The following is a 22782-nucleotide window of genomic DNA, read 5'->3' on the forward strand; positions in this document are numbered from 1 at the left end:
TGGGGGCTGTGGGGGGAGGGAGGAGGAGGAAGTGCAGATGGAAGAAGGAGGGACCACATGAGCCAGGGTCTTAATCCTCACTCCCACGGCCCCTAGGGGAAGTGAAGGCAACTCTAGTCCCAGCAGTAATTATTACCCCTCCCCCAACCATTCCAGCACATTTGGAAACTGAATGTTCTCTTCCCAGGGTGTTGAGGGGCAGCATAGCTGGGTTTGCGCTTGCTCAGCGCCCCCAATATGCCCCCGGCCCTCTTCCAGACCATTTCAGAGAAGCTCATGTGGAATGCGCTACCTCCTCCTCCAGAAGAATGATAAGTTCCTATGTTTGTGAGAAGTCTAAGGGGTGACAGGCCAGGATCTGGGGAGGGGAGAACCCTCCTCTTACATACAACATGACCCCAGCCAGCTGCCTGGCGGCTTCAACTTTAATTTTTTTCTCCTGGTCTCATCTCGCAAGACCGCTGGAGAGCCCTTTTCAGCACCACCAGAAAGGACAGCTCTTCTCGGCCCCGCCTGAGATGGCCCGGCCCGCGGCGCTGCAGGCGATTGGCTGAAGCCGCCTTCATTATCAATCGGGCTCCCGCCGGGGGTTGGCTCTTGTGAAGGCGAATGGGGGAGGTGGAGTCACAGGCCGACTGGTCGAAGGATCGGCTGACCCACGGACCGGCCGCAGCGTCCCTGTCCGCAGTCTGCGAGCGCCGGTCTTGTCCATCAGTTCGCGCGCTCGCCCCGCCCCTTACTTGCCACGCCCCTCTCAGGCCCCGCCCTTTCGTTTCGCATTGCGGGGCGCTGGAGGTTGGCGCTGTGCCCCCTGAGCCCCACGTGGCGCCCCGTCGGGGCCGGGGGGAGGCAAATCCGGAGACGACACCCCCAACCCGGCTGAGTTGCGGTGGCCACTGGGCGAGGGCGGGGGTAGCTAAGCTGAGAGGACTGTGGGGAGGGTGACGTCAGGGTGAGTGGGGGACAAGGAAGGAGCGAGTGGGGGAGGGGGGAGAGAGCGAGAGAACCCGTGGGTCGGGTCGAGAGAGAAGCGAGGGCAGGAAGGAGAGAGGGGGAGGAAGGAGAGAGAAATCGCTGCAGAGGACTGCTGGTTGCGGTTCCCAGGGCTGCGGGTCCAGGTGGGGTAGGAACTGCTGTCCGGGGAAGCTAGAAGGAAAGGCAGAGCGGGGAGGGAAAGAGAGAGCGAAAAGAGGGGCGGGGGGGGGGGAGCGGTGGTGGAGCGGTGGTGGAGGGAGGAGAGAAGAAAGGAGACGGGGAGACAGAGGGTGGGGGAAAGGAGAGACTGATGGGAGAGGCAGGAAACTGGAGAGAGAGGAAACTGCCCTAAGGAGAAAGAAGAGGAGGAAAGAGGTGAAAGAGGAGGAGGAGAGAGTTGGAAGGAGAAAGAAGTAGAGGAGAGAGGAGAGAGAGGCAGAAGGAGAGGAAGGAAAGGAGAGTTAGAGGTGCATGAAGGAAGCGAGAAAGCAGGAGGTACAAGGTGGAGAGAGGACCTCGGAAGGAGAGAGAACCAAGAGTAGGAATGTGGAAGGGAAACAGCCCAGGGTGTAACCAGGGAGCAGCCATGGAAGGAACCGGTGGAGAACTGGGGGGACAAGGGAACTGGGGTCTGGAAGATGCCCCAGGCCTCTTGGCCAGGGCCTCCCTGCCCATCATGCCTGCATGGCCATTGCCTCTGGCCTCATCTGCCCTTACCCTGCTCCTTGGAGCTCTCACTTCCCTCTTCCTCTGGTACTGCTACCGCCTGGGCTCCCAAGATATGCAGGCCCTAGGGGCTGGGAGTCGGGCTGGGGCTGTCAGTGGTAGGCCTGGAGGGTGCTCTGAGGCTGGCAGACCAAGCCCACGGAGCTCTGGGGAGTCTGTGGAAGGACCTAGGACAGAAGGCCTAGTGAGCCGTCGCCTTCGGGCCTACGCCAGGCGCTACTCTTGGGCAGGGATGGGTAGGGTGAGGCGGGCGGCTCAGGGTAGCCCAGGCCCTGGGGGAGGGCCAGGGGTCCTGGGCATTCAGCGCCCAGGCCTGCTTTTCCTACCAGACCTGCCCTCAGCCCCCTTCGTGCCACGGGATGCCCAGCGGCATGATGTGGAGCTCCTGGAGAGCAGCTTCCCTGCCATTTTGAGGGACTTTGGGGCTGTGAGCTGGGACTTCTCAGGGACTACCCCTCTGCCTCGGGGCTGGTCCCCACCACTGGCCCCTGGGTGCTACCAGCTCCTGCTATACCAAGCAGGCCGGTGCCAACCCAGCAACTGCCGCCGGTGCCCGGGGGCCTATCGGGCACTGAGGGGGCTGCGAAGCTTTATGAGTGCCAACACCTTCGGCAATGCTGGCTTTTCCGTCCTCCTGCCTGGGGCCCGGCTCGAGGGCCGCTGTGGGCCCACCAATGCCCGAGTCAGATGCCACCTGGGTAAGTGGATGCTACTTACAGACAGCTTCCTCGCCTCCACGATTCCCCCTCCAGACTCTCTTCTCTGCCATCATAGCTTTCTACACTGTGACTCTGATCATGCCTTTCTTCTCGGAAATCTTCCTTGACTGTCTCCCACAGCAGCATTTCCTGAGCTTCAGTGATCTGCAAACCATCTTCATAAGCTTTTCCATAGTCATTTACCACCTGTACTGTTTCTTCATATTGACTCCACCCAACGTTTTGTTTTACTTATTTAAAAGGAATCTTTATAGAAAAATGATAATCAGTATTACTTGACCTAAATAGGGATTATTCATAAAAATAAGTTTAAACTTAAAAAAAGAAAGCTTTAAAAATTCTAGCGAAGTATCCTAGTCTGTGGCTGAAGCCTACACTCTCCTCCTTTAAAAAGGAGCAATGTCGGGAATTGCCTGGTGGTCCAGTGGTTAGGACTCTGTGCTTTCACTGCTGAGGGCCTGGGTTTGATCCCTGGTCCGGGAACTAAGATCCCACAAGACGCAGGACGTGGCCTCAAAGGAAAAATAAACATAAAAAGGGCAATGTTAGGGGGGATGTTAAAGTTATGGTAGCACCAAACTGCGATTTTCTTTTCAATGTTTTAGAGATTGAAAGAAAATGGGGAGAAAAAAAGACTTGTCTTCTGATTGTTGTTTAATGCCATGACTTTGTTTTGCCTATAATCATCTCCTGTGCTACCAGTTGAATGTGTTCTACACTTCAAAGCACACTGGCTTTGAAGAGATCTGGAGCAAGGCCAGATCTTTTCTCCTTATCTCCTACCTGTTCCCTTCTTCCCCTTCTCTCCCACCATGCCCTAAATCATGAACGCCTTCTGGCTGATCCTGGCAGATGCCACACACATGCTCTTAACCTAGAATGTCTTTCCCCCTTATCACCTCCTGGAAAACTCCTACGTAGCCTTCACGACTCACACTTTCAAATGCCCACCTCCTCTGGAATGTCTTCCTCTTCCCCATCGTTTAAGTTGGCTCCTCAGTTTTCTGCACCCCAGTGTGTGGTCCTTGGCAGGATGGAGCCATGTTTTATACCTTTTGGGGAGAGAGGGCCTAACACACAGTAGGTTCTTGAGTTAAACTGTCAGAAGCCCAAGAGGAGATGCTGCTTCTTTTAGGAAGCTTTCCCTCTTCTCTGAAACAGAATACATTGTGCTTTGCACTGCATTTTCTGTCTCCTAGCATTTCTTTCATCCAGTACTGTATTGTAATTTTACGTGGGTCACCTTCCAGAGAACGGAGAGGGACCACCATAGAACCTAGCATTTGAGACTCTCGGATCTGCTTTTTGACTGAATGGGGTGGGCCCCTTCGATGGAGGCAGGAATGTTGGAGGCCCGGATCTCTTTCTACAGGCCTGAAGATCCCCCCTGGCTGTGAGCTGGTGGTCGGGGGTGAGCCCCAGTGCTGGGCTGAGGGACACTGTCTACTGGTGGACGACTCCTTCCTGCATACAGTGGCTCATAATGGTAATGGGGCTCCCATTCTGCTAGGAGGGATGAGTGACTAAAGAGTTAAGGGGAATAGACTAGAGGCTGCACGATCGGGCCCAACTGGCTTCCTGTCCTACACCACCATTTTCTAATTGCATGCCCTTGAACAAGTCACGTGATTTCTCCAATCACCCGTGAAATAGGGCAACCGCCTTCTTTTACCAAGTGACTGCAAGGATTAAATAAGTTAATGTAAGTGCACAGCAAAGTGGTTCATAGCACGAGACCCTAGGCCTGGACCACCTGGGTTCCTGTCCTACCTCTGGCATTAGCAGTGTGACCTTGGGCAAGTTATTTAACCTCTTTGTGCCTCAGTTACTTTGCATAAAATGAGAACACTTATGGTACTACCTCACAGTTTGTTTTCATGATTAAGAGTTAATACACATAAAGGATTAGAACACTGTCTGGCACTTATTTACATATTGTTTGCGTTTATGAGTATTTGGTGAGTGCTCTGGCACGTAAGTACTTAATGTCAGCTGCTCTGCTGTCTCCATCCCCACGTGCCCTAGGCTCTCCTGAAGATGGGCCTCGAGTGGTCTTCATCGTGGACCTTTGGCATCCCAATGTGGCTGGGGCCGAACGCCAGGCCCTCGACTTTGTCTTCGCACCAGACCCTTGAAGGAAGGTGTTCCCTTCAGACATCTGGGCTGGAGAGATGCTGCGCTCGGGGATGGCCTGAGTGGTAGCCAGGACCACCTCTCCATTGCAGGGGGTGGGGTGGGGCTGAGGGTGGGAACTGGCCAGTGAACACCGAAATATAGATTTTAAAATCCTCTCCTAACTCCTGACTACTTTCTTCCCAGCTACCAGCCCAGGGAAAGGCTGGGGGCAGGGGTCTGTGTCTTCTCCCATCCAACTAGCCAGGTACCTCCCTAACAAGCCATATACCTGGCCCTTTCTCTGGGAGCCAGCACCAGACCCTCAACTCAACTTTATTCCAATAATTTAATAGAAAATTATAATAATAAATAATATGAAAAAAATTGAGAAGATGCTGACCTGGTACAGGCCCAGGCCCACCTAGTACAAAGTTAAGGAGGTAGGGAGGATGTTGGGGAAGCAGGAGGGAGGCAAACTACCCTGCACAATGGTGAGGAGGCGGCTCAGAATGTGGTGGGTGTTATTAAGGGCTGGCTTGACACTTTGGTGTGTACAATGTCCTAAAAAAAGACAAAGGGAATTCTAAATCCTTCTAAACCAGCTGGTGAGGGAAGAGGGCAGGACAAGGATGGGGAGGAGGCAACCAATGTAGGCCTTCTGAAGACCTCTGAGGGGAGGGGCTGGAATGTACTCTGTAGTTAGCAATGAGGTGGGAATGGATGGAAAAGGGCCAAAGTGAACTGTACCATGCAGTGAATGGATGGAAGAAGGACCCACGACTTGGCCAGCAAAGCCGGGGCAAAGGTCTGGGAAGGGGAGGAAGAGAGAGAGAGGGACTGGGTCCCAGCGGCCAGAGGAAGACTCGGGGCAAAGCTCAGTCCTTGAAGACAATCTGTTGGCCGTGAGGACGCTCGTCGTGGGTGATGTGGCGCCGGACATGGATTCTGCGGACACGGTGCTCTCGGTTCTCCTCGTCCTCCCCTCGGCCTGCCCCGCCACCTCCAGCTGCACCTCCTGTGGCCTCCAGGAGGGCTGGGTCTGGGCCTCGGGGAGTCTCGTAGATCAGGATGTTCAGGGTCTCCTCAAAGATCCGGGCCTCTGGGAATTCCACCTGCAAAAGGCCAGCAACCCCCAGCTCCCTCCCTCTGGCTCAACTCCTACGCAGCCATCCGCTCCCCCAGGCTGCTCCTGCACTGTCTCTCCACTCCTATAGCCTCCGCAGTCACAGGTTCCTTTAGCCTGGACTGTCCTCTTTGCTCAGCTAAGTCACACTTATACTTCAAGGTCCAGCTCTGAAGTCAGGCAGAGAGTTATTTGTTTTCTGTCCTTTGTTGCCAAGTCTCTTGGTATATCTTTTTTTTTCTTGGTATATCTTTTCATTTGACAAATATTTACTGAGTGACTGCACTGTACCAGGTGTTGTTCTGGGCACTGGGAATATAGCAGTGAACAAAACAGGCAAAGTTCCTGTCCGCAGGAAGTTTACATTCTAGGGCGAGGACCCAGACATATATGTAATAAGATATAAAGTGTCAGATGACGATAAATGTTACGGAAAAATTATAGCAGGAAAAGGGTGTGGAGATGGCCACCGCCAGGAATGTTACAACTTTAAAGAGGGAGCTCAGAGAAGGCCTCACTGAGAAGGTGACATCTGACCCATAGCCAAAGGAAAGGAGGGAAGGAACCAGATGGAGAACTAGAGAAAGATCAGTCTGGGAAGGGAACAGCTCTGGGGTCAGGAACTCGCTTAGTGTATCTGAAGATCAGTGCAAGGCCAAAGCAACAAGGCAGAGTGAAGGAGAGTAGTACGGGATGAAGAGGCGGTTAGGGGTTCCCCTTGTGTGGCTTGGAGGGATATAAACAAAAAAACTTTAACAAGCTGCATTCTCATTACTGGTTTATCTTCCTGTCTTCCCAATTACAGAGGACGCTACTTGGAAACTGGATTATTCACTCATTCATGCATTCAATAAATGTTTCCTAGCTTCTGCGGCGTGATAAAGGCCTGGCTAGTGCTACAGAGATGGGGGGAAAAAAAAAAGATTCAGCTCTACTCTCAAGAAGCTAACTCCTTGCTGCTGAAGTAAACACTCCTACTCCCCCATCCCCAGCAGACTACAATCAACATTGTGTTTGGCTGACAGGGGGGTATGACCAACTTTGTCTGGGGTTGTTGGGCTGAAAGTTCATGAGTGGTGTCCCAAAGAAAGTGATGCTTGGCTTAGGTCTTAAAGATTGAGCACAAGTCCACTAGGCAGAGAGGAATGAGGAAAAGTAATTCCAAGAAGAGGGAATAGTGTGTGCAAAGGTAGGGGGGTGTGAAATAGCACTGGGTGCTTAAGAGACTTTCAAGATCTCCAGTGTATCTGAGGCACAGCCTTCATGTCAAGGTCAGAAGGGACCAGGCTGATAAGATCTTCAGGGGCCAGACGTCATGACAGAGGGCTTGTACTTTACTCAGCATCTTATTCGCCTTGATTTCAAGCCTCTTGCAGTGCTCAGGACGTATCTGCTGATGACTGCCATGTTAATGACTCAGGGCCTACAACCTCAGTGTGTTCTAAGCACCTGAAGTTTTAAGAACCTACTCTGGGTCATGGATCCTTCTGAAATTCTAATGACAACTATGGTCCTTCTATATAGAAAAATGCATACCCACTCCCAAAACTGCACACTCTTTCAAGATAGCCTTGAAACCCAACTGGCCTAGATTAAGAATCCCACTCTAATCCAACACCCTCCTTTCACAGGTAGAGAAGCAGAGACCCACAGAAGTCAGATGACTCGCCCAAGGTTACAGAACTAAGACCCCAGAACTTAGAACTCCGGTGATGGATTTCCCCTGCCTGATCTGCTGAGCTGCCTTTGTCCAGGGTGCTCGTCCTGCCCACCACCACAGCCCTCCCTGACCAGGCCCTGAACCCCTTCTGACCTTGGTCTGCTTCTTCTCCGTAGCATAGACAATGGAGGTGCAGCACACCTCGGCGATTTTGCGGCCCTGCCCGTAGAAAGACCAGCAGCAGATCTCATCCCCCAGAACATCCTTGAGGAAAAGCAGCCGCCCATGGAAGCGCAGGGCCAGTTTGTCAAACAGCTCGATGTTCTTAAGTAGGTTGTCATCTGAAGTGCTGAGGACCAGGGGGCCAAGAGGCTCAGCACAAATGGCTTCCTCCCTCTGTTCCCCCAAGCTTAGGGGCCCAGATATCTAGCACTCTAGTCCTACCTAGGAGTTTGGTGCCCAGAATGGAGCTTCCTCCACCCCCGGGGCCAGGCTAAGGAGGCCTCAGAATGGAAGCAGCATTTGCTCAGCAAATCCCAGCACAGCAGAGTGGCTACCCCATGCATGTTCTGGAGCCAAGCTACCTCACCTGGCATCCTAGCTCTACCACTTTTTAACTGAGTGACACTAAGCAAGTTACTTCACCTCTCGGTGCTTCAGTTGCCTCATCTGTAAAATGGAGATCACGACAATACCTACTTCAAACAACTGTGAGGATTATGTGAGTAAATATACGTAAAGCACTTAGAGCCATGCCTCTTATAAGAAATGCTAGTAATTATCATCTGATCCTCACCTGGACCCCAGTTTACTGATGGTAAAACTGAAGCTCAGAAGTGAAAATGACCTGTCCAAAGTACCCAGTGGGTAAGTGGCAGAGCTAGAATTTGCATCCAGGCAGGATTCTTTTCGCCCCCCACCCCCCGCCCCCATGCGGCCATAATCCTCCCCTTGGCCAGGAGCAGAGCTGTGCTTGAGCCCAGGATTCCACCCAGTGCACCTCCCCGCCCCTGAGGGGGTCACCTGGTGTAGGAGTACTTGTTGTTACTGCGGTTGTGCAGGAGCTTCACCACGGGCTGTTGCGGGAGAAAGGATGGAGAAGGGTGGGGGTCAGGCTGCCGGGATAGGCCCCCAGCCTCCACCCTACAGGGCTCAGGGGCCTCACCTTGGAGGTGCTGGCCAGGAGCTGCTGCTCCTCCCGGGGAGATGTCACCGTGGGGATGAGGCACAGCGGGGACAGGTTCTCCCTTTTTTGCTGGAGAAGAAGCGGAAGGTGATTAACAGCACAACCAGAAGTCACTCACTCCCCAACCTAAAAGCCTTCAAAAACTGCTTGTTGCCTTTGGGGAAAAAATCCAGACTCCTTAGTAGCCCACACAAGACTCTGCAGGATACGAACTCTGATCTCGTCTCTACCACTCTCCCCTGCCTGCTGGACTTCAGCCCCACCTGTTCCTTCGCGCATCCAGCTTGTGCCCACCAGGCCCTTTGCAGCTGCCACTGCCGGCAACAGCCTGCACTCGGTTGCATGGCTGGCCCCTTCATGCCATTCAGATCTCAACTCAAACAGTGCCCCTAGGAGGGTGCTGGTCCTCCACCCTAAGCTCCCTGGCTAAGCAACCTCCTCTACTTCTTCTTTTTCACACTATCAGTTCACCTTCTTCGTGGCACTCAGTTCCTCATATTTTCTCATTTTTTGGTATATTTGCTCATGGTCTCTTCCTAGACAATAAGTATCAATTTACAGTAGATGCTCAATAAATATCTGGTGAATGAATGAACTGGGCTAGGTGGAAGGCTGGAGGGAGAATCAGAACCAGACACATAGGTTTCTTTCCTCTTCTCTGCTTTCTAGAATCTTCATGCCAAAACCCCTCTCACCTCTCCCAACCTAAAAACTAGATGTGCAATTCTAATACAAATTCCAGAAGATTTTTTTTTTTTGAGAAACTCCTAAGACTTTTTCTAAAATTAATTTGGAAGAATAAGTCTACTGTTACTTAGGTCAATTTTTAAAAAGAGTCAAGCAAGAGAAGAGATTGACCCTCCCAGATATTAAAATATCTTACAAAGCCATAATAATGAAAACAATGTAGTTCTGGTGCAGAAACAAACAAAAACAATGAAACACAATACAGAACTTGGAAACAGACTGGTGTATATAGGAGAACTGATATTTATAGAGAGAACATCACAAATCAGTGGGGCAAGTGTGTATTAGTTATCGCTGTATAACAAACTGTCCCCAAACTGAACGGCTTAAACCAACAGCAAATAACTTATTACCCATTTCTGTGGGTCAGAATAGATAATTCAGGAATTCAGGAGTGGCTTAGCTGAATGTTTTTGGCATGGGGTCTCTCACAAGGTTACAGTCAAGTCAGGTGGGGCTGCAGTAATCTGAAGGCATGTCTGGGTTTGGAAGATTTGTTTCTGAGAAAGCTTATTCAAATGGCTGGCAAGTTCAGGCTGGCTATTGGCAGGAAATATCTGATCCCTGTCATTTAGACCTCTCCGTTGGGTTGCTTGAGTGTCCTCACAATATGGCAGCTGGCTTCTCCAGAGCAAATAATCCAAGAGAGAGCAAGGTGGAGGCCTCACTGTCTTTTATGACCTAGTTTTGTTAACCCTATTCAGTGTGGGAGGGAACAACACAAGGCAATGAGTACTAGGGAACAAGAATCATTGGGGGCTGCCTTGGAGGCTGGCTCCACAGTCCACTTTCTGGCTCCCATTGATTCAAATCCCTCCCATACACAAAACACACTCACCCCCTCCCAAGATCCCCCAAAGTCCCATCCTATTACAGCACTGAAGTACAGAATCTGGTCATCTAAATCAGGTCCAGGTGGGGACAATGCTCCTTGGGAGGTGTTCCTTAACTATAGCTCCTTAGGTACGTTTTCTCTGGATCTGATGACCTGTGAACTAAAGAGACTAGTTATCTCTTCCACACACTCCACATGCGACATGTGCAACAGGCATTAGGATAAACACTCTTGTTCAAAAGGTGAGGAGGGGTGCAGGAGGCACAGAGAAGTCGCTGCTTCACAGAAATTCTGTAATCCAGTTGGACAAATATTGGGAGCTCTCTGATGTCTACTCCTGTCCAGGAATGATTCTCTGTGGCTCTTGGCTCTGACCTGAGTCATCCTTCCATTTCCATGAAAGACAGTCCGTGTTTGCAGCTCCAGTTTCCTTAGCCTGCTTTCTGCCTGTAGAACTTCGAGGGTCCAAAGGCTTCTTCTCCTCTTGTACTGTCTCTGTCCCTTCCAGTCTAAGCTGGCAGTGTTTCTGCCAATATAATTCTCTTAAAAACTTAATGGGTGTCCCGTGAGTCCTGGGGTTCAGTTCATTAGACAAAAGCCTCACCCACACATCTTTGTGAGATAAGCTCTTCTCTACTTTGGTCTTATGCTGAGACTGCTGCCTGACAATAGCCTTAAGCTTCTTAGAAGTGCTATTATTTGATTGAATGGTTCTCTGAGGCATCTTCTTGGATATTTCTGAGGTCTTAAGGGATTTCACAATCACATCCTCAGTTTCATCTTTAGACCACGTTTTACTGAGAATGCCCTGTGTTTGATCTTTGCCTGGAAGCTATTTGCTAATTTTAACATCAGTTGTTATCTGCAAGACTGGGAATTTTCAAGCCCCCAAAATTCCTGGCTCCTTTTTGTTCAATTCGTTTTCCTTTAGCTTACCCTCTCCTCTTCTGTTTCACTATAAGCAACAAGAAACCTGTGGCACTTCAACATTCTATCTGGAAATTTCTTTAGCTAGATCACCCAGATCATAAGTATGTTTTCTACTTTCTACATTACTGTAGGAGACAGTGTTGCTACTTCTGCCACTATATAACAAGGATCCCCTTTCTACCACTTTCCAGTAAACATGTTCCACACTGCAGCCTCCTCAAAGGTCATCAGACTTCTATGAATACTCTTTAAAGCTCTTTAGGCTTTTATTAACACTGTTCTCAAGTCCTTCCAGCTTCTGCCCTCTTCCCAGTTCTAAAGCCGCTCCCACATTTTAGGTTTTTTGTTACGGCAGAACCCCACTCCAGATACCAAAATCTGTTATCCGTTACCGGGTAACAAATTAGTACAAACTTAGCAGCTTAAAACAACAACAAACATTTATTATCTCACACAGTTTCTCTGGGTTGGGAGCTTGAGACTGGCTTAGTTAGGTGGTCCTGGCCGAGGGTGTCTCATGAAGTTGGAGTCCAAATGTTGACCAGGGCTGTAGTTATCTGAAGACTTGATTGGGCCTAAAGGATCCAATTCTGGGATAGTTCACCAATTTGGCTGGAAGTCTGTGCTGGCTGTTGGCAGGAGGCTTCAGTTCCTTACCAAGTGGACCTTTCCCTTAGGGCTGCATGAATATGCTCACATGGCAGCTGGCTTCCCCAGAGTGAGTGATCCGAGAGAGGCAGAAACTGCTATGGGTCTTTTATGACCTAGCTTTAGAAGTCACACACTATCATCTCTGCAATCTGGTTACATAGGTCAGCCCTATTCAGTGTGGGAGGGGACTAAGCAAGAGCCTGGATAAGCAAGAGGTAAGAATTGCTGGTGGCCATCTTGGATGCTGGCTACCACAGATTGTGTAGTAGATGGCATTGAGAAAACTAGCTCAGTCCACAGAGGACAAAAAACAGTTGAATCCCTTCAGAATTCGCATCTACAACAGTGAATTCCATATACAAAAGGTAAAACTATAAAGCTAATAAAAAATGTAGAATGAACTTCTTAAACAAGATCCTAAGAGGATACACCATTAGAAAAATAAAAAGAGGAATGTGACTATATTAAAATCAAGAATCTCTGCAGTTGACAATGAAAAGCATGACTTTATAAGTAATTTCACCTAATAATGTTGACGGAATTATAATTATTCTACAACCTTAATGAAATTATTGATTCAGGTGAGAATTATAAATGGATGTGTGGTTGATAGGTAACTGCCATTCATAAAATGCCTATATTACTTTATAGTTAGCAATAAGGAAATGTAACTACAATGGAGGGATCAAACCATCATCATCTGAATCTAGGGGCCAATACTGAGCATCACTAATGATGGGTCATATTAACAATATTGTAGGTCTCGATATAACACAGTATGATATATGTAACATTACTTAACATGCTTTCCAACCAAGATGTTTAATATCAAGCTTTTAAATCTACCATCTAATTTAAAGAAAACTCAGGATAGGGTAGGGTAACAAACCACATCAGGCGAATTTGGAGAGTAGGTCACTGTGAAGGACAACTGATGGTCAGTATTATGAGAAAGTCAGTATTTTGAGAAAAAAGGGACTGCTTGGGTTGGAAAAAGAACATAATAACCAGATGTAATGCAAGGATCTAGATCGGGTCCTGGTTTAGATGAACCATCTATAAAAGACATTTCTGGAACAAACGGAGAAATGTGTATATGCCCCTCATGTTACATAAAATTTCACTGACATGGAAAGATGGCAATTATTAACAAACAAAAAAAAAGCGTACTACAAAACAGCACATACAGCATAATCATATTTTGGCAAAAACACACACACAGGAAAAGACCTGGAAGGATATTTGGTGCTTTTATTATTTTGATGATCTGTGTTTTCTAAATTTCTACAATACTTATAGACTGCTTTAAAAATAATAAACATTTATTTATAATTAAACAGAATAATTTCTATTCAACAACAGATGCCACAGACAGGTGACATTCTAAGAGAAATTATTGGTAACATCTAAAACTGACTAGAAATTATTATCTAAAACAGACTTTCTCAACTGGGCTTCCTCACTGAATATCAAAACCCAGCAAATAATTTGAGTAACTATTTTCTCAACTCTTCTGAGAATGTCAGGTAAATAGTACCATTCTAGATGCACAGGAGAAGTTAATTTATTATGTAAAATACATGCCTTAGAGTAATAGGGCTTAATTCTCCCTAGGAACTAAGCTAAAATATGTAAGAATCTCCTGCAAAACAACAAGAAAAAGATAGGAAACTCAGTAGAAAATTTGGTAAAGAATATGAATTGGCAATTCACTGAAGGGGAAACCAAAAAAGCTAGTATGTGAAAAGATGCTCAATCTAATTAGTAATCAGAAGCATGCAAATTAAAATGAAATCACTCTATACCAATCAGATTGGCAAAATTAGAATGCTGGGTGATGCCGTGAGTTGCTGAGGATACGCAGAAACAGGATTCCTTATGCACTGCTCATCAAGAGTACAAGGTGCTACAGCCATTTGGGAGAGTAATCTGATGATACTTGCTGAAATTCGTTTGCATGTGTCCTGCAGTCCAGCAATTCCATTCCCAGCTACAATCATGAGAAACACTGACCCAGGACCCACAAGGGCACACGTACAAAGATGCTCATGGTGGCATCGTTTGTGGGGGCAGGAAGCGGGAGGCAATCTAGGTTTCCAACCTCAGGGGAATGTATAAATAAAATATGGTTGAATGCACACCATAGATTCCTGTGCAGCCGTCAGAAGCAAAGAACTAAATGTACATACAGCAGCATGAATAGAACTTGGAAAAAGTGTTGAATTAAGAAACAGAACACACAATCCATAGCTCAATGACATTTATGGAAATTTAAAATACATATGTATACAAAACAATGTTTTAGTTTTTTAATGGTACAAACATAATCCAAGGAAATGTATTAAAACACTAGAACTGGAGGGGTACCTATGGGGAAAAGGGAAGTGGGCAGGGGACTGGGAATGAAGGAAAAAATAAAAAGAGAAAAGATCTGCATAGACTAATGATGTTTAAGTGTCACACACTGAGAAGTATGCTGAACTCAATTCTCTGTACCAGAATCTTAAAAACAACGGGATTTCCCTGGTGGTCGACTGGTTAAGACTCCCAGCTTCCACTGCAGGGGACACGGGTTCGATCCCTGGTCGGGGAACTAAGATCCCGCATGGTATGCGGGGCGGCCAAAAAGGAAGAAAGAAACAACCAAACAAAAAACTCCAAACCCCAAACCTCCAAACAAACAAGCATATTCTAGCTGAGTGGAGTGGGGAATGATAATGGTCTCGGGGAAGCTTGCAAAGGAGGCAGCTGAGCACAGAAGAAAAAGCACTGCACTTGGGAGTCAGGCACCTGGGGATGACTATGAGCTTTGCTGCTTACCGGCTCTTTCACCTTGAATATATCCCCAGCTTCCCTCATGTTTCTTTTTATGTCAAACAGGGGTACAAGAAGGTAACAGAACCAATCCTAACACACAGTGGATGTGAGATAACATTAGATAAATGTAAAGTTACAGAACAGGAATGCACTTCTAGTTTGATGTTTTTTAAACTGCAAGTGGTAACCCACTAATGGGTCGTGAAATAAATTTAATGGGTTCCAAACGGCATCAGAAACAAAGAAAACAGAATATGTCAGAGTGTATTTCACTAAAAGTATCATTTTATAAAACTTATTTCAGTCATATATATGCAAGTATAAAATGCATTTTATGCATCTCTATGAGATGCAGTCAAAAAGCTTGAAAAACATAGATATTGCCCAAAGGAATTCTACACTTTCGGATTTCAAGGTCCAATGAGTATTCCCCAAGATAACAGAAAGTTGTTCATAGTTGCCACTTTTTAATATATTGAATATAAAGGGCATCAAAAAAATTCTTACAATCTCCTATTAATATTGTATCATAAAAGGACACTTTTCACATTGTAAAAATAGAACAGAATAAAAGGCTTTATGTGAAACTCACTACACTGCACATATTTTTCTCATTTCCCTATCTTTTGGAACATGAGAACAGAATGCCAGAGGTAGGAATTGACTCACTCAGGGTCACTCAGTCAGCTGTGGTGGAGTGACACTTAACCCATATCTCCTGGCTGTGCTTTCCAAACTCTTCTCAGAATCCTAAGAGATCCCCAGAAAAGAAGCCCAGCAGGTGGGGCCCTGGAACCCCCAACCCTGTTTTATTGGGTGTGACTACTTCTATAGTATTTCACTGCTAGAAAAAAAAGAATTATTTAAAGCCCTGGGAGGGATGGAATGCTGCCTCCCAGGATAGGACCAGATCATGGAGGTCATTATATTCCAATTTAAATTCAGATTTTTTTTTTCCCCCTTAGTGGGACAAGGGCATTATTTGGGATTTCTGAGCAAGGGAGAGGATAAATTGGGATTGTGTTTAAGGATCATTATTCAGGTGCTAGTGTAACAGCTGGATTGGCTGGATAGAAACAGCAAGAAACAGAGACAGTAGTCATTTAACCACTGCAGTAGTCTTGGCATGAGGTGGTGAGGGGGGCCCTGCCTGAGACAGCAGAAATGCAGAGGACAATACCCCCAAATTGTCTGGTGTCATGGCCAGTCAGAGCCAGGCCAGAGGCAACTCCTCCAGGCAGTGCCCCATACTTCCTTTTGTTTTTCTTTAATATCTTAATAGCTAACTGCTTGGGCAGCTCTCCCAGGGACATGAGCATAGGGGTGGGACTCAGGAGGTGGGGAAGGGACCCTCACCTGCAGTGCCAGCTGGCAGTCCTCAATCAGTCCCTGTACCAGGTAGTAGCGTGCTTCGCCCAGAAGCTCCCCCAGTTCTCTGGTACTCTCAGGCAGTGGCACGGACCCGTCCCGCAGGTAGTTGAGGATTGTACCAAAGTGGCGGCCGCTCCGGTCAATCAGCACCCAACCTGGTGTGGTGGGGAGAGGCAGGAGGAAGGACGGCTTTGCTAAAGGCTGTGGAGCTACTAAATTTTTATGAAAGAAGGATTCGAAAGCCACAAGTCTTAATACTGATCTGTCTCAAGCCTGTGCCATAGCTAAGAAAACCCCTTTAAAACATCTCCAGTGAGTTCTCCCATAAGCCCCTTTTTAACACAGCCAGCCACAGAGAATTAATTCCCTCCCAAGTCTGTGCTACACTGAGAAGGTTCTCACCATCAGAGAGTTCGTACAGATTACCTTATCAATAAACCTCTAACCTCTGGTGCTAATTCTGACCATCCTATTTAATTAAAATGTCCACCCCACCATCCCGTTTACTACCATTTTAACCTTTATATTCTTCATAGAATATAAAGATATATATTCTTCATTCTATTCTTCATAATATACTTATTGCTATCTGAAATTACATATTTCGCTTTTGTTTTAGTATGTTTACTTGCTTATTCTCCCCCTGCCCCCACAAAAAAAGAAAACTCCGTAAGGCTTAGCTTATCAGATTTGTGTACCAAACTACCTCCCGCCCTGGCATTTTACAAATACTTATTGAATAAATAAATTCTTCACCTTCAGGTATTTGCAGGCTGAGCTCTACCTCCCCAAATTTTACTTTCCTGCTCTCACAACCCTCGTTAACCCCTTCTGAATCCACTCCACCTCCACCACCCTCAACCCTGCCACCAAACTTTAAGGTTCCACTTGGGCATATGGGGCCCAGACCTGAATACAACTCTTCGGGAAGGTAAGGGGCTCGCCTGCCAAAGAGAACTGTCCACTCTCCGCTCTGGCGTCCCTGGCAAACCCAAAGCTGCCCTCTCCTTCTACAGTCTGTATTTACAGATGGAGTCCTAGAGTGTAGAGGAACCTCCGTTAGGGGAACGGAGACCGACAAGATCCTCCAACTCTCGGGGATGGCTGTTGGCAGCGCTGAGGTAGAGAGGGGAACAAAAGGCTGGGCAGGTGGAAGAAACTGATGAAGAGTGCCTGGAAGGATGTGGTTGGCAGCTGGGCTGGTTCCCAAGTCTTTTGAGCTGAGGCGTGAAGGGTGGGAGAGTCAGTGGGAAGCAGTCATGAAAATTGGGAGCTGACACGTTGAATCACTTACCACAGCGCCCGGCAGAGTAGTTGGAGGGGCGGGGTGGATGGTGCGGCGGGGCGGGGGATGTCCATGAATGTTGGTTACTACTGCTGGGGGTAAAGACCGAGGGAGGGAGGGCGCTCATGACCGAGCCAGGCGAGATGAGACGGGATGTGGGGGCTGGAGGGGGTGAGAATGAACTGACTGGACGGTGGCAGAGAACGGGCATGAGGAGACTGGGCCAGGAAAGACCACGGGAAAGGGAGACGTGGATCTGGAGGACGCAGGACAGTAAGCAAGAGCAGCTCGCGTACCTCCGGCGTCAGTGAGCACCTCCGCGCGGCCGCTGAACATGGCCTTGAGCATGGTGTCCTGTCCCGTGAGGGTGCGCAGCGTCGTGTAGTGCAACGAGCCGCCCACGTTCAGCTTCACGTACTTGCTGTTCGTGGTCAATGGCTTGAGACCGTAGGCAGCGGAGCCAGGTTCGAGACCTGAGGGCTTAGGGACTTCCAGGGACGGGGCCTCGGCCGCCTCCGGGCCCGAGGCCTCGGCCGACATGCCTGGTGGTGGCGGCGGGCAGCGATCCTAGGTTCTCTCTGCGCCCCCCGGCCGCTCCCAAAGACCCCGGTCCTGAGCCCTCGGGCCGGACCTCTGGGCCCGCACGCCTCTACACCGCCGCTACTCAAAGACACTGGCCCTCAGACCCATAGCGCCTGCACCGCCCGGAAGCCGGGCGAGCACCTGCGCAGGCGCGTCAAGCTCCCGCCCCCGACCTCGCGGGGCCGGAAGTGCGGAGCATGCGTAGTGGCCTCGGGCCGGTAGAGGGGTTGAGCGCCGGCTGCCGCGGGGCAGGGCGACGCGGGAAGTGCGGTCAGTCGCCAGTGCTGGAGACCCGGTGTAGGAGGCGCTTGGCCACCAGCCTGTTGTGGAAACCGGTGTCCCCGCCGCGTGTCTCTGCTCTCAGAGCGCTTCGTGAGCGTAAAGGGAAAAGTGGCCCAGAGAAGCAGGGGATTGGGCACAGTTTCCCGCCTCCCATCCCCGCGCATTTGACAGACTGAGGGGAGCTGCGAACGAAGCACCAAGGGACGCTCTTAAAGGAGGCTAGAGGGATGTGGCCTCGCAGAGGAGATGACGGTAGTGCTAGGGCACGCAGGGTGTGAGCAGGTAAGGTCGTCATGGAAGGCTTCCCTGAGGAGGTGATACTGAGCTGAAGCTCAGAAGAAGCGGCCCCGTGGAGGTGTGAGGGCGGAGAGTTACTGGCAGAGCCAAGGGCAAATACAAAGACCCTCAGGCCGGAACACACTTGGCATATTTGAGAAGCAGAAAGAAGGTCAGGAGTGGCTGGAGCAGCTGAGCAAAGGCCTTAGAATCCCAGCCGATGTCGTGAGACACCCAACCCCTAAAGAAAGGAGGAGTAAGCTGGGAACACGTTGTTGATAAAGTGTGGTGAGAAGTGTTTTTATCCAATCCCATCCACATTCAGTTGAGAGGCTGATACCTCAGAGATTTAACAATCGACCTGAATGTCTAGCAGACGGATCCTCTGGAGGGAAAACTAAACCCAAAGTTGTAGTTTCCGCCTTGCCATCAGTTCACTGTGTGATCAGGCAAGTCACTTCTCTCTGGGCTTGCTTGGTTCCTTTTCTGCTAGTGAGGGGTGCAGATTTAAATGCCAGGAGACAAGGTAGGAGTGTAAATGAGTGGGGCAGACCAGTTACAAGGTACTGGGGAGTCATGAGTCCTGTGGTGATCTGAAGAGCCCATGTTTTACCAAAAGGATTGGCAATTCTGATTTTTCAAATGTAACTGGTGAAAAAGAGAAAAGCAGCTCATGGCAACTGGGAGCTAGTTTGCACTCTTCCTTCAGAAGCCTCAGTGTTGCTAGTAGGGGGCCTGGCACTATTAGCTAGGCTGTGGTGTTGCCTTGTTGAGCATAAACAATTTTACAGAACACCAACATCAGACAAAAACCAGTCGCTGATGGTTGGAGAGAAAGACCATTCCATAATCATGCCTGAACAGGAAAACGAGAACATTGTCCAGACCACAAAAATGACCAAACACAACCCTCTCCACAGTTTGAGTGACTGCTGCTTCTTTACCAACTACAGCTTTAGCACTGATCCATTCCTCCTAACTTCTAGATAAGAATTATTAAGAAAACCAGAAAGGGGTTTCCCTGGTGGCGTCCCACGTGCCGTGGAGCGGCTGGGCCCCTGAGCCATGGCGGCTGAGCCTGCGCGTCCGGAGCCTGTGCTCCACAACGGGAGAGGCCACAGCAGTGAGAGGCCCGCGTACCGCAAAAAAAAAAAAAAGAAAGAAAGAAAGAGAGAAAACCAGAAAGAATTATCCCCACTTCCTGACAGCATCTAACCTAGAGCAAATCTCCCCTTTCTCAAACCCTCCCAGAAAATCATCTAACACAAGCCCCAATCCTGTAATAAGTCCTTTTTAATATGCACTTGCTGAGGTGCCCAGAATGTGTTCCCCATGGTGTGCAGTCTTCCTCATTCTACTACAGGTGTGTTCCTAGTAGTCTTTGGCTGGAGGGCATTATCAGAAATGGAGGATCCACAGAGATTCAGCTGAAGTCCTCACTACCTTGGACTGGAACCCTTGACTCTAGTAATAATGTGCACATCTGAGACCCCTCGTGTCTCTAACTATTTGAGGTGCCATCCTGCCCATGGCTGGGAGGTAAGTTCTTGCTGAATTGAGCTCTGATGTTCCGTTGAGACCCTTGAGTGTTGGGATTATTTTGTTTATTTTCCTTGGAGTAAGGTCCTCTTCCATTTTTTTGGTTATCCAATTAGATTTTTATTTTTCCTTGGGGAATTTGTTTTCTGGCTTTCTACATCTATCTGCTCCCATGATTCCCCCCGTCTGGTGTTTTGAATGTTGTTTGTCTGTAAGAGGAAAAGTCTATAGGGAAAGGATGGGTATGTAGCCCTGGATGTCTGAGGGCAACATGAACCTGTTATTTATTGCTCAGTCTCTGGTGGCTGAACACCACTTATCCCTCTAAGAAGTTGGGGATGCCAGCCACTCAGGGGTCACGTAACTAGTTAGCATGCTGCAGTGTCATTTGTTATCAGAATTAACCAGACAAATAACTCCATCAACCAAGGCCCAATAAGTCTGTCCTACAGCCAGCCCTGGAGACTATGGAATTCAGAAGGTATCCTCAAACCAGTGTCCTTTGAATAAACTTTGCCTCAGGTTGCCATTCCAAACCTTTATAAGGACTTCTTCCTCAGTTTTGTCTGTGTCCCTGAGAACTCCTTTTTTTCATTTCTTCTGCCCAGAATCAGGTCATTTTCTCTGGCTTCTGATCAGTGATGACTGGTCTTTGGCCAAGTTCTAGAGATACAAGGTTGCACAGCACTGGCCTTATGAACTCTTGTCTCAACTAAAACTGGGCCAAATACCTGATTCCTTCATGTTTTCTCACAATTACACTAACTCGTACCCTTATCTTTCTAACTGACCCAGTTTCACTAGGGACAATTTAGAATTGCAGTGGCCATTTTGAGGAACTTGGGACAAGAACAAGATTCTTTATTTGATAGTTACCTTAGAACAAAAAGATAAGAAACCCTCATGAGGAGATTGTCTTGGTTGTCAAAAAGAGAGATTATTTTGTTTAGCATAGGTGATATTTCATTTCCGTACTTTGGAGGTTATTAAATACTAATTTTTAAATTATATAGCTCTTTGAAATTGTCAAGTGCCTAAGATATTTTTAAAATTAGGTGGAATGTCACTCTTTGTGTGTGTGTATGTATATGTCAAAATCTGGGGGGTTTTTGCATTTAAACTGTTTTATCTTTACTTGCAGAGGGAACATGGATTAGCTTTTTAGAGTGATAGTTTCATATTTTTCTGAAGTAGCTCCCTCTCACTTTTTTTGCTGTCCATTTTCCTCTCTTGGAAAAGTTTAAAGATTAACTTATCAAAAAAATATTTCATTGAATGTGCACAATCCAGTTAAATACAGTTGGCCCTCGAGCAATATGGGTTTGAACTCCACAGGTCCACTTATACGTGAATTTTTTTCAGTAAATATATGGGAAGAAATTGTGGGGGGGATTTGTAACAATTTGAGAAAACGTGTAGCCTAAAAAGATCAAAAAAATTAAGAGAAAGGTATATCATGAATGCATAAATAATAAACAGATACTAGTGTATTTTATCATTTACTATCATAAAATATACCAAGTCTATTATAAAAAGGGAATTTTGGGGACTTCCCTGGTGGTGCAGTGGTTAAGAATCCGCCTGCCAATGCAGGGGACACGGGTTCGATCCTTGGTCTGGGAAGATCCCACATGCCGCAGAGCAACTAAGCACCTGAGCCACAACTACTGAGCCTGCGCTCTAGAGCCCGCGAGCCATGACAACTGAGCTCGTGAGCCACAACTACTGAATTCCACGTGCCCTAGAACCTGCACGCTGCAACTACTGAAGCCCGCATGCCGCAACTACTGAGACTGCATGCTGCAACTACTGAAGCCCGCACACAACAAGAGAAGAGCCTGTGCTCCGCAATAAGAGAAGCCACTGCAATGAGAAGCCCGCACACCACAACAAAGAGTAGCTCCCACTCGCCACAACTAGAGAAAGCCTGTGCGCAGCAACGAAGACCCAACGTAGCCAAAAATATATATATATAAAGAAAAAGTAAAAATTTATCGAAATTCCCACACACAAACATTTACAGACTATACATGGCACTATCGATTACACTAGGTTACCAGAAGGCAGTCATATTGCTGCTTCATTATCAATGCATGAATCGTTTTATCTGTAAATAAATATAAATTTCTTTTTCACACTATCTTTTGTTTTGTTTTGTTTTTTGGCTGCGTCGTGCGGCATGCAGGATCTTAGTTTCCTGACCAGGGATCGAACCCATGCCCCTGGCGGTGGAAGCATGGAGCCCTAACCACTGGACCACCAGGGAATTCCCTGTCTTTTCATTTTTGATGTCTAGTGTTACTAATACATTTACTATCTACAATGTTTTGTGTAACATAAGACAGTATTGACGTAGGTACTGACAGATGATTCATCTTGTAAACAGACCATGTAAACATATGGTATCAGTACCGATAAATACAATCAGTACTTTAAGTTTATTTTCTCTTCCTTATGACTTTCTTAATAACATTTTCTCTAGCTTACTTTATTGTAAGAATACATTATATAATACATATAAAAATGTGTTAAATGTTTGTTTATATTATCAGTAAGGCTATTAGTAGCTAAGTTTGAGGAGGGGGTCAATTGTGCCTTGGGGGGTGGGGGACTGGGGGGTGTTGTTTCTTAAGTTCCTTAACCCCCACGTTGTTGAAGGGTCAACTGTAATCAAAAATGTCTGAAAGAATTGCTAAACTATATATGTTTCCTTTGTGGGCTCTGAAAAGTATATTTATGTAATAGACTTTGTAATTATAGTTATAGATAAGATAAGGCCTTAGTTCCAAGATAAAAGAAGAGCTTTTGGCATGATCCAGTGTATTTGCATTTTAATTTGCCATGTAAAAATAATGCCAGCACAATATTTTGGTTTGTACAAGATCAGGGTTAGTTTTCTTATGATTTAAACCTTTTTACTTTTTATATTGATTTTATAAGTTAAGTAAATTATCTTAGTTTTC

At 47.4% G+C, this 22782-nt stretch overlaps 2 protein-coding genes across 2 annotated transcripts; one reads left to right on the forward strand and one right to left on the reverse strand.

The window, feature by feature from the left end:
- The first annotated feature begins 1307 nt into the window (after positions 1–1307).
- Positions 1308–4705, forward strand: ASPHD1 (aspartate beta-hydroxylase domain containing 1). The gene is made up of 3 exons (XM_065893501.1): positions 1308–2399; positions 3793–3906; positions 4446–4705. Exons 1-3 carry the CDS (start codon positions 1520–1522, stop codon positions 4553–4555), a joined length of 1104 nt encoding a protein of 367 aa, XP_065749573.1. The 5' UTR covers positions 1308–1519; the 3' UTR covers positions 4556–4705.
- Positions 4706–4867: 162 nt separating this feature from the next.
- KCTD13 (potassium channel tetramerization domain containing 13) lies at positions 4868–17845 on the reverse strand. The gene is made up of 6 exons (XM_065893502.1): positions 17437–17845; positions 15841–16010; positions 8484–8573; positions 8342–8394; positions 7472–7667; positions 4868–5647 (listed from the first exon to the last, which is right to left on the reverse strand). The coding sequence occupies exons 1-6, from the start codon at positions 17678–17680 to the stop codon at positions 5411–5413; spliced, it is 990 nt and encodes a 329-aa protein (XP_065749574.1). The 5' UTR covers positions 17681–17845; the 3' UTR covers positions 4868–5410.
- Positions 17846–22782: the final 4937 nt, after the last annotated feature.

Source organism: Phocoena phocoena, chromosome 15 (assembly GCF_963924675.1).
Source record: "Phocoena phocoena chromosome 15, mPhoPho1.1, whole genome shotgun sequence".
Taxonomy (NCBI): domain Eukaryota; kingdom Metazoa; phylum Chordata; class Mammalia; order Artiodactyla; family Phocoenidae; genus Phocoena; species Phocoena phocoena.